Source organism: Gnatocerus cornutus, chromosome 5 (assembly GCF_029298725.1).
Source record: "Gnatocerus cornutus isolate USDA-ARS CGAHR chromosome 5, icGnaCorn1.1, whole genome shotgun sequence".
NCBI classification, from domain to species: Eukaryota; Metazoa; Arthropoda; class Insecta; order Coleoptera; family Tenebrionidae; genus Gnatocerus; species Gnatocerus cornutus.
This window is the reverse complement of record NC_142237.1, coordinates 6,271,884-6,284,307: the sequence shown is the minus strand read 5'-3', so window position 1 is coordinate 6,284,307 and position 12,424 is coordinate 6,271,884. Positions and strand designations below refer to the sequence as shown.

Below are 12,424 nucleotides of genomic sequence, written 5' to 3'. Positions count from 1 at the left end.
TTAGAAAATATTTCCATTTACTTTTGCCAAGACAGAAATAATCGAATAAATTCCTTTCAAAAACTACAAAATGAAATTATTACCAAATTAGGAGTAGTTAATTACTGATGACTTACTGCAAGTCCTGTTTCGTAGTTGACAGCGTAGTTGCCCAAAAACCGAATTTGACGAGTTTTTAGTAAACTCTCTGAAAACATAAAAAATATCTCTCGGTTTTGTTTGTCGAAGTTGTACCATGCAATGTCAATGATAACTACGAGCATTCCTTCACCCTGGAAAATTAACATATAGTTTTTAAGAACCGAAAATTAAAAATTATATCCGAACTGTGGACTGTATCTCCATTGACTGACCGGCCCAAATGCTACCACAAAATATTACGCAAGTTCCAAGTGTTATGCAGAACATGCGGGGATAATATTCAGGAGTAATTATATCATCCTACAACTAAATGTAACGCAATTTGAAATTGTTCGAAATTACTTACGAAATGGACAAGGTAAAATGCAATAGCGATTGCCACGGGCCAACTCGTTAGAATAAAAACACGAATTAAATTTTGTACGGTCACAAGTTTTGTTGAATACAACCTAAAAATTTTGCTATTTTAAGAAACCAGAAATGTAGAGCAAAAGTAGTTTACTGTAGCAACTCCTTATGTCTAATAATACAGAACTTTAATCTTCTGTGGACTTCTTTTTGATAGGTTTCGTTATAAATCATTTTTTTTTCGTCTATTGCCTGGGTAGGTTTTGCGATGTTTCTTATATACTCGCGACCCATTATCAACTGAAACTTTACATGCTGAGTGTAATAAATGAGTTCAAAGATTAGAACGACTAGTAAGTAACCGAGCACCGGAAGAGTCATCTTGTACACAACTGCGAATTTAGGAAAATGTTTCGTACAAAACAGCATTATAAAAAATATTCGATGTTCTTGACTATAGTTCAAAACAAAAAAATAACTTCCTATTGATACTATTAAAATGGTACCCATAACGTATGTCGTAATCCATATGACGTCTTTTTGAATTTTCGATTTTATTTTTTTACCAGCTCTATCAATTGTCCAAAGTGAGTATTCATTTTCCATGTTGGCCGTAAAAGAACCTTTTACCAGTTTGACTAAGAGTACCATCAGCGGCTACAAAAAAACCGTAAATTAATTAATACTATTAGTGGAAAAATTGAAGACATACTTGAAAAGTGCCGAAGAAAACAGGACAGTATCTCAAAATTTCATCCCTGTTCAGTTTAAAAAGCATATAATACATTGTTATAAGACTTGACGCACTTTGGACCAGTAATGTGAACCACAACAAAATTATAGTAATTTTAAACTTGAATACATCCGAAGATAACCACTTAACAATTTTCAAATTATCATCTAAAAAACGAAACTAAATTCAGATACATCTACACTAAATTGTACCTTTTATTGGAGTTTTATAGGTGTACTCCATTTTAGTTAAAGGTGTATTAAACAACTGGAAGAATATACCTTTGATCAAAGATTGATGATGCCTTATATTGATTTCAATATCAAGTAAATGTATTCCCAATGAGTTGTAAAAAACAGGTCATGGAGTTGATGACGGGATTGAAATTTCTCAGAACAAAAAAATAATGAAAAATTTTAGTGTCAGGATAAAATCAGATTACAAGTTGAAGAAGAAAAAATAGTATATTAAGTATTAAGAACGGTAAGGACACTTTGCCGATCGAATACAATTGTTTGGAGGAGGAGCGCAGCGACGACTCCAATTATTGTCTGAGATCGGTGTAGTCCTTAACGTTCGTGATGCTTATAATATTTTTTGCACCATAGACAAATTTCGATTATTTTTATATGTAGAACTAAAAATGTTACAAATAATTGACATTAATTGAGGAGTTATTTTTCAAAACTCAATAAATTCATTTAAAAATTTCTACAAGCGTTTAGAAAAATCTATAATTTGTTCAATTTTCTTCAAATTTACTTCAACCATTTTGGCCTAAGAAGATAACACAATGTTGAAGCAAGAGATTTTTCACTGAATATAGACATGTTAGATTTACCCAAAATAATCTTCAATTCACATCAAACCCACTGTCAGTCAAAATTGGATTTATTAAGTTTTGCAAAATAACTCCTTAATTGTTCTTCAATAATTCCTGAAAACTCAAAATTTCGGTATGAGAATGTATAAAAATCCTTTTTTTTAAATGACTATTTTTAAATTTTTACTTACCGTTCTAGAACGGTAAGTAAATTTTGTACTTACCGTTTTGTTTATCTTGGTAACCAGTAAACTCAACTTACTGTTCCAACAGCAAGCGCGGTAACTAAGCAAAATTGTTCTATCGTGCAAAATAGTTATTTAAGTATTAAGGGCGGTAGGTGCGTTTTACTGATTGAGGGTAATAAGCTTGAAGGTCGAGGGCGCTTGCGCCCGAGACAACCAATATTACCCGAAATCAGTAACACCTAACGCCCGTGATGCTTATTACGTTTTTTGCACGATCTAATAATTAATAATAATTGATTTTGTAACGTAATTGCGTTTATTTTGTGTTTTTCAACAAAAGTTAGGTGGGCTTTGATTCGTTACCATGGCATATTGTTTGAAAAACGTACAGAAAAAAATCTTGCCAAATTTTGCTGTCGTTTGTATTCTTGCAAGCAAATGGAAGAAAGCAGCCAAAGCAGCGCTTCTGAAGGGCTGGAAGAAGCCTGGAACATCGGCTGTTCGTCAGTCATTCCAGAGAAATCAAGAGGCAGATATGAACAGACTTATAAAAGTTTTGAAGAATGGTGCAACGCAAAAAAGTACGTAGACGTCACAGAAAAGGTAGTGTTGGCCTATTTCATTAAAAGAAACGAGAAACTTAAATCTCCTGGGAGTGCTGAAGGTCACCATTTTCTTAAAGAAGGCTGTTGACATTTCAAAATTTTCAACGTTAATCGCTTTTCTTAAACGAAAAAATATTGGACACCGAACAAAAAAAGCGAAAATATTCACCAGAGAAGACATGTACAAATTTCTGCAGGAATTTCCCGATGATGTGTAATTAAACGTGAAAATTGGTATGATTTTTGGAATAGCAGAAGCATGCAGAAGACAAGAACTGTACAATATGAAAGCAGAAGACATTCAAGATCATGGATCTTTTCTTCTAGTCCATGTTCCAAATACGAAAACTTATATACAGCGAACGTTCACAGTAACCAATGAAGAAAACGGAGCAATTATTTGGAGCTCTACAGAAAATATGTGAAGTTACGACCAAAAAATGTAAAACCCGGCAACGAAATGGAAAAGTTACCTGCCAGGTAGACGGCAAGAACACGATTGGAAGCTGGTCTTCTAAAATTGCGAAGTGTCTCAATCTGCAAGATCCACCAGGTTACACGGGACATTCTTTCAGGCGAACATCGGCTACTTTGCTAGCGAACAAAGGTGTTGATGTTCTAGGCCTTAAACGACACGGAGGATGGCGTTCATCGTCAGTCGCCGAGGGGTACGTGGAGGATTCCGTCCAAAACAAGATTGAATTTGTAAACAAAATTTTGTTCCGAAATGAAGCTAATACTTCTGCTCTCGCCATTGTAGCGAGTACTTCGAATCAACCTCAGGTATCCAGCACAGATATTATTGAAAGTGAGAAGATTGTTAGCGCAAATGCTCCTGTAACATTTAATAATTGTTCAAATATTAGTGTAATTGTTAATAAATAAATTTCAATTTCTAAAAATGTTTGTAATTTACACCGGTCGGTCGGTAAGTAAGTAATTACCACCCACAGTCGGTAAGTAATTACTTACCGATCAAGTTGTTGGTAACCATAACTTCCCAATAATATTAAATGCTCAGTAAATACACCAAATCGCCCGATCGTGCAAAAAAGTTTATTTTCTATGAATGGATACTTTATAATTTATTGCAGTATGAAATTGAAGCCATTTAATAAAAAGTCAATGAACAGCAATTCTTTAAAATTAAAAAAATATTTTTATGCATCCTCAATGACCATTATCTATGGGATATTTCCTGTTGGGGGTTGCTCCTAATTAAGTTAAACTAGTTAAAATTAATTAGTCTTTAGTAAACGCTGTAAGGTGTATGAGATAAGCCGTTCTTGCATAAAAAAATCATATCATATTATGATAAAAAATCTGTAACTTTCAAAACATGTTTTTTTTAGTATTGACCTTAAAGCAATAAAACAGCATTGTAATGGCATTTTGTTTTTGCTATAATATAAAAAATCTTAAAATTTTGAGATTGCCCTTTCTTGCACAAAGTACACAGATTTGATAACTGATTATGTCACGCCCGTGACATATGGAATTGCTGTTTTGCCAAGACAGAAATAATGGAATAAATTCCTTTTAAAAACTACAAAATGAAATTATTACCAAATTAGCTAATTGATGACTTACTGCAAGTCCAGTTTCGTAGTTGACAGCGTAGTTTGCTAAAAACCCAATTTTACGAGTTTTTAGTAAACTCTCTGAAAACATAAAAAATATCTTTCGGTTTTGTTTGTCGAAGTTGTACCATGTGATGTCAACGACAACTACCAGCATTCCTTCACCCTAGAAAATAATATTCAGTTTTTAAAAACAGGAAAATAGAAATTGTATCCGAACTGTGGACTCTATCTCCAATGACTGACCGGTCCAAATGGCACCACAAAATATTAAGCAAGTTCCAAGTGTTATGCAGAACATGCGGGGATAATATTCCGGAGTAATTATATCATCCTATATGTAAAAATTATAGAAATTGAGTTTGTTTGTAATTACTTACGAAATGAACAAGGTAAAATGCAAGACCGATTGTCACTGGCCAACACGTAAGTGCAAACACACTAATTATATTTTGTACGGTTTTCAATTTTGTTGAATACAGCCTAAAAATTTTGTTATTATAAGAAACTAGAAATGTGGAGAAAAATAGTTTACTTAAGCAACTCGTTGTGGTGTCTGATGATACAGAACTTTAATCTTCTGTGGACTTCATTTTGATAGTTTTCGTTATAAAACATCTTCTTTTCGTCTACTGCCTGGGTAGGTTTTGCGATGTTTCTTATATACTCGCGAACCATTATCAACTGAAACTTTAGATGTTGAGTGTAATAAATGAGTTCAATAATTAGAACGACTAGTAAGTAACCGAGCACCGGAAGAGTCATCTTGTAGACAACTGCGAATTTAGGAAAATGTTTCTTACAAAACAGCATTATAAAAAATATTCGATGTTCATGTCTATAGTTCATAACAAAAAAATAACTTCCTATTGCTACTATTAAAATGGTACTCAGGACGTATGTCGTAATCCATATAACGTCTTTTTGAATTCTCGATTGAATTTTTTTACCAGCACTGTCAATTGACCAAATTGAATGTTCATTTTCCATGTTGTTGATAAAAGAACCTTTCACCAGTTTCACTAGAAGTACCATCAGCGGCTACAAATAAACTATAATTGACTGTTTCCATTAGTGGAATTAAAGTCGTACTTGAAAAGTGCCGAAAAACATAGGACTGTATCTCAAAATTTCATCACTGCTCAATTCAAAAAGCATATAATAAACTGTTATAAGACTTGACGCACTTTTGACCAATAATGTAAACCACAACGAAATTGTAGTAATTTTAAATGTGAATAAATCCGAAACTAAGAACTTAACAATTTTCAAATGGTCATCTGAAACGAAACTGAATTCAGATAAACATACACTAGATTGTACCTTTCATTGGTGTTTTATAGTTGTACTCCATTTTAGATGAAGGTCTATCAAACAACTAAGTTTTATTGCTGGCGGAATATCTTTGATCAAAGATTGATGATGATGATGCCTGTTATTGATTTCAGTATCAAGTAAATGTATTCTCAATAAGTTGTAAAAACAGGTCAACGAGTTGACGGAGTTGAAATTTTTCAGACATAACTTTCTTGCTCTCATTTAGAAATTGGACCCTAAAAATCGTATTTAATTTTATTGCAGACAAATATCTAAAACCTAAACGAATTAATTCAATAATTCTACTTTGACTTATTTCACACACTGTATATCTGAAATTTGTTGAAAATAACGAACAAAATGTTTGCTTAAAAAATGGGAACAAATTGACTGAAATTGGATTGTTCCAATGATGGACAGTCTAATCTTTAATTCTTATTGAAACAAATAGTTCACACTTCAGTAATTTAAAAAAGTCGAGAAAATTACCTATGTTTGTAGTTTGCCATGTATCCTCTATCGTTTAAAGTTTCATGGCATAAAACTCCCTAATGCTGATCCTGTAAAAGTTTTAACAAATGGTTTTTCGCCGTAGTATCAAAAGAAACAATTCTGTCGCAAATTTAATGGATCACAGTACAGCAGAATCTCGATCATCCGGGTGCGGATTATCCGTGCACTTACAAAAAACACTCAAATCGAAGACCAACTTCTTCGCATTTTTGTTTCCAATGTTATAAAACTTAAAATTTGGAATTTCTGAAGTAACGATTGGTATAGTTTAATGAGATTTAAGTCAGTGCAGAAAGCAAAAATTAAATTATGAATTAAAATTGTTGTTTCTAAATAGTAGTGTTTGCAAACATTACCAAAAATGCTTGAAATAAATACTTTTGCAATGAAAACCTTCATAATTAAGGAACCTGAAAACTTATTATTTGACAAATAAGTTTATTGTTATCACACATAATAATTAACAAGGATGAAAAAACAAGTAAAATTATCTTCTCTTCTACACTAACCTGATTCATTTTCTTCCATTTCATTGTTTTCCACCACGTTTGCTGCAGCACTGTTTTCACCCCATATTGTTTTTCAAATAACTACTGACTGCGGTATTCAAGACAAAGTAGAAACCTCGGTAAGAATTAATGTGTTCAAGAACAAGTCGAGAAACAAAGTGTCCAAAAAGTCCAAATAAGAGAAAATAAAAACTTACATTGGGGGTAGCAGGCGAAATAATTTGAATTTAACGACAATTCCAGCGCTGAAGAGACAACTTTCACTCCTAACATTTTTTTGATTTGAATTTAATTATTCCTACTGGTACTCATTTTGGGTTTATGTACAGACAGCAGCAAATGTATTGAGCTCATGGGCGGAATGCGTCGTAACGAGGTGCAGTAAACTCTCAGCGGGTGGTGTTTGTAATCTGCACCCTCATAAATCAAATTTGCGGGGCCGAAAAAATTTCGAAGCTTTGTTGTTGAAAAACTGACCAGGGATATTTGTGAGGTTTTAATTTACACAGTCGTGAATTCATGAACGACGAATTTCGCAATTTTGACCAGCAAGTTTTAATTGCTAAAATCTCAGGATTTAGTTTTGATTTTCTAAGGTGGATAAAAAGTTGAATGTAATGATTGATGAATCAATGTAAATAAAAAAAGTCACAAGTTAAAGGAAAGAAACAAAAAAAATGAACTTAATTGTAAACAAAAAATTAATAAAACAAATTTAAAAAGGCTTAAATATGAATAAAAAAACTTAAGTAAAAGGAAACAAAAAAAATTAATTTTTATTGTAAGCAAAAATTAAATAAAACAAATTAAAATAAGGCTTAGGTTATTTTGCCCCCTGACAATCCACCTCTTCACCTCTTCAACGTCGTTTCATAGAAAGAAAAAAAATTGAATATTGAAATGGAAAAAGTGAATAAATTAAAATATGTTTATTAAACTTACCGATAGATTGACCCTTTCCGATATTTTACCCGCCCGCTCGGCAACCGAGAATGAAACCCTTGGCTTCCAACGTCGAGTTCTTTATTGCTCTGGCAAACGTGGTATCTTGGAGAAAATTGTCAAATTATTTTTTTCAAATGTTTACCGCATAGTTATAGAGGTAGAAGATAATCCGACAGGTTTGAAGTGGGGATGCGTGAGTATTTGCACTCAAAAACGCAATTTTTTAAACTTTAAAATTTTTTATTAATTATGATTTCAAAATCCCAAGAAAACATAACCAAAATAGTCTCAAATAGAGTTTGCTACATGAAAATTAAGATATAAAAATAGTAAAACTTCGTGCAGTTTCAGCACTTTTTTTTTCACTTCATTGATGCGCTAAATTAGCAGAGAATGCATTTAACACGTCAAAGTAGACAATAAGAGCCCGATTTCATGTTGACTTGCGGCATTGCAAATCAGAGTTGCGTCTTAGCAACCCCAATTAAACAGCAACTGCGTCAACGCTGCTACTTTCGCCACTGCCGCAAATCGGTTACGCAGCGGCAAAGTTGCCGCACCGTCAAATGCAAAATAAAATTAAACACAGGGCGCTAAAGCATGGTCGAGCGTCAATATTTAAAAAAAAAAATGGGATAGACAAGTAGTTAACGAAACGACTTGCAGCATTTCATTCTTGTAATGCTAACCAATTAAGCAAGATTTAACTCAAAAATTTGGGTAAAATTAATTTGAAGTCAATTTCAAGTTATTTAGCGACGTCGCTAAAGGTGTTTGCAACGTAGCAACCAACCATATCACGGCAACCTTAGCGACGTCGCTAAATAACATGAAATTGAAATTGAGCTGTAAAGATGAAAAAACAGTATACTTCACTTAATTAATTAATTAAGTAGAGGAATTTTATGGTAAGTAAATAATTTACGGTAAATTTGAAAACGCTTGGAACTGCATAAGATCAATATGATTGAATATGTTAAGAACAAAATTGTTGGATCAAATCTTGATGTTGGCAAAAATGATCAAAAATACAATTTATTCCCAAATACCAAACTTCGTCAAATATGCTGACGCGCGTTTCGATAGCACTGCTACCATCATTAAAGCGATTAACTCAGTTTAACCATCGCTTTGATGCGCGTCAGCATTTTTTGACAAAATTTGGTGTTTGCAAATAAATTGCATTTTCGATAATATGATAATGTTCAGAAATGTATAAAAAATTTACTGTACCGACATGATTTTGAAAACTACTTTGATAAAACAGCGTTTTTTCTTCTCAAATTTGAAACATGATTTGCATTTGCATACACTGAGATAACGAAAAATCCTTTCCAATACCGGCCAGCTGTCCCATTTCGGCATAATCATAAATCTCAAAATACCACAAGCTGTCCGATTGCGGAATCCGCCTAATTTTTATGACTTTGTGGTAGCTAAAACGAGCTTGGCTGAACATACCTGTTTTTTTTTCACCAAAATAGTAGTTACTTTTATGTAATATGTCTGATACGAGTTGATTGTTTCAATTTCTTTTAATATTTAAAATTGTTATTGTTAAGATGTTGATAAATTTTGTTTTTATCAAGTTTTTATATATTTTGAATGAAAAAAAGGGTTCCAAATAATTCTGTTGTCTTAAAAGTACGTACATGTTTATTTAACAACTCGATTATCTGTGCAGGCTCTGGTCTACGGATAATCGCGGTTGTACTGTATATAAAATATTTGATCGATTAAGTTACGGAACACCTGTGAATACAAAAGAAATAGTTTAAGGTTATCGAGGCAATTACCAGCTCAAAAACTATCTATGACTAATTTACTCATTACCATTACTATTCTAATCAGAAGCGAATGTTATAAATACAGCAAAACGAAGAAAAATCTCAGTTTCTAAAACGACCTGATTATTAGCTTAGAACTGGAGCAAATTCTAGCGATAAAACGTTTGTTGTGGTAAAAACAAGAAAAGTGTCAGTGACTTTGGTCATTATCACATTATCACACTTTTTTCGTGTTTGTTTTGTGTGGAGACATTAATTTAAGTGGATCTCAATCTTTCTAACAAACAATCCTACATTTTAAACAAACAAGCCAAAAAAGTATGTGGGAACTGGCTAGACACGTTTATCTTAATTGCTTTATCGGTAAAGTGTTGATAAGAAGTCACACTAGAACGAGTCAAGTGGCGTTAAGTTGTGCAGATGGAAAAACAAATTCGCAATGAAGAATCAAAAGAGAACATTTTTTTAAATTTGTTTTTCCTGTACCAAACTCGAGTTGTTTTAACAGTGTCACTAATAATATTTATATCACTAATTGCAGAAAATCGTTTAAACTGTACATCAGAGGACGTCAGAAAAACATACAAGTAGAAGAATTATGCAGGTTGTGGCCTTATCACAACTCCAAGAAACTCGGAGAACTTCTAGAGACGCGATGGAACTGCTTGAAAAACAAAAACGACAAAGTCTCCATAACTCAAGTTTTGTGGAGCTGCTTCGGGAAGACTTTTCTTCTCTTCGGGCTCTTCCAAGCAACCTTTCAAATAACTGTGATATTGTAAGTTTTTTCCACTTCTAGCATTGAATATTATTTCAGATTCGCTCAACCTTTCCTCGTTGGAAAAATCGTCTCGTATTTCACTCCTCAACAAACCGAACTGTCCAAACACGGCGCTCTTTGTTACGTCTACATTCTAATTTTCGTTCTAATTGTTAAGGCGCTGTACGGAAGCAATTACACCCTTCTGATGGCACGCTTTGGAATTCAAATTCGCACGGCGTTGTGTTCATTTTTGTTCCGAAAAATACTCAAGCTGAGCTCCACTCATTTAGATGATCTCTCCACTGGAAAAGTCCTAACACTCATCACTAAGGACGTCCAATCGTTGGAAAATTTCGCTGTGATTGGAAACTACTTATGGGTTTGTCTTCTCAAAGTGCTCATCATCTGTTGTATTTTATACGTAAAAGTTGGATTGTCTTGTTTTGTCGGAATTGGGTGCTTCCTTCTCGTGATGTCCTTGCAAAGTACGAGTGACACCACAAAGAACAACTTAACATAACAACTTTGCAGTTTATCTCGGCGGAAAAGTAAAGGAAATGAAAATTAACATGTCGAGAGAATCCGACCAGAGACTCCAAACATTACAAGAAACCATATCTGGAATAAGACAGATTAAAATGTACTCATTGGAGAACTTCTTCGCTGATAAAATCCACACGTGTCGAAAGTAAGTCACTCGTTCGTCTTCCTGTAATAACTCAACTTTTCAGAAAAGAAATGACGGCCGCTTTGAAAATGTTCATTGTAAGATTTGTAATTTTGACCATGGGGACTCTCAACTCAGAACTCGCGTTGTATTTGACTCTGATGACTTTCATAGCGGTTGGGAACAACATCTCCGGAGAAATCATCTATTTCATTGCTTTAGTGTCTCGACAGCTAATCTACTTGTTTGGAACGGAATTTCCGGATGTTATTTATCGAGCTTCGGAAGCTCTTGCAGCTGCACGAAGATTAAACGTGTCCTTGCGCAAAATGGAGGTGGTGCCAAGCACGGACAAGAACACCATTAAAACTCCCAGTGTTAACGCAACGAATGTCACTCTTTCTCTCCAGAAGAAAACAGTTCTGACTAACGTGACCATCAACCTTCGCACGGGTTTAACAGTAATCTCAGGTCCTGTCGGTAGCGGCAAAAGCATCTTCCTGAAGACCCTCCTCAACGAATACAGTCCAGACAAAGGGAGTTTAGCTGTGGAAGGTTCACTTTCTTATGCTTCTCAAGAACCGTGGTTGTTTCCCGGAAGCATCAAAAAGAATATTTTGTTTGGCGAAGAGTACGATGTTAAGCGGTACCAAGAGGTCTTAAGAGTTTGCGCGTTAGTTTACGATCTCGAAGTGTTGAGGAATAGTGACGAGACCATTGTGGAGGATCGTGGTGTAAACTTAAGCAAAGGCCAACAAGCCAGAATTAGCTTAGCCCGTGCTGTGTACCGACAAAGAGACATTTATTTGTTGGATGCTCCTTTCGCCGGGTTGGACACCCACGTCGCGACTTACGTCTTCGAGGAGTGCGTGAAGAAGTTCTTGACGAATAAAATAGTGGTTCTAGTTACACATAATTTGAAATTTTTGAAAGAAGCAACGGATTTGGTGTGTTTCGAAAACGGTACTGTTAGTACCCCCCCAACGAGCTTGAAGGTGGAAGACAGTTCAACCGAAAAAAAGCAGAAGGTAAATGACCACAGTGAGGGTGCCGAAGAAGAATCCGATGAAACCGCCACACTGGTAGTCAAAGAGAAGATATTCTATGACGAGCAATCAAAGTCTGGTGCTGTTAACTTCGCAACCTACCAAAACTACGCAATGTTCGGAGGTGGGGTCTTGGCTTTGATGTTTGTCTTCCTCAGCCAAGGCGGGGTCGTGTTGGTACTTAACTTTAAAGACGTTTTTGTCAGCAATTGGTGAGTTTTGAAAGATCACGGAACTTTAATATCCAGAGTTTTCAGGGTCAACTCTGAAGAAATTCTTGTGTTTCTCCAAACTCTACTGAGACTGAAATACGTGACGAACACATGAAAGTGTTCCAAATTTACAGTTCTTTGATGGTACTCTTACTGGCGACAGCGGTACTCCGGTCGGTGGCTGTTCTGCTCTTCGCAAGAAGAGCTTCAATTAGAATACATAAACAAATGATTGGACAAATAACGC

At 34.5% G+C, this 12,424-nt stretch overlaps 1 protein-coding gene across 2 annotated transcripts; it reads left to right on the top strand.

Moving 5' to 3' along the window:
- The first annotated feature begins 9,891 nt into the window (after nucleotides 1–9,891).
- Nucleotides 9,892–12,391, top strand: LOC148173922 (ATP-binding cassette sub-family C member 4-like). Of its 2 annotated transcripts, none has more exons than XM_088037244.1 (5): nucleotides 9,892–10,267; nucleotides 10,428–10,737; nucleotides 10,784–10,940; nucleotides 10,984–12,177; nucleotides 12,223–12,391. In XM_088037244.1, the coding sequence occupies exons 1-5, from the start codon at nucleotides 10,088–10,090 to the stop codon at nucleotides 12,290–12,292; spliced, it is 1,911 nt and encodes a 636-aa protein (XP_087893370.1). In that variant the 5' UTR covers nucleotides 9,892–10,087; the 3' UTR covers nucleotides 12,293–12,391. The 2 variants fall into 2 exon arrangements, with proteins under 2 accessions (XP_087893370.1, XP_087893371.1); XM_088037245.1 differs by having other exon boundaries at nucleotides 10,178–10,259; nucleotides 10,307–10,737.
- Nucleotides 12,392–12,424: the final 33 nt, after the last annotated feature.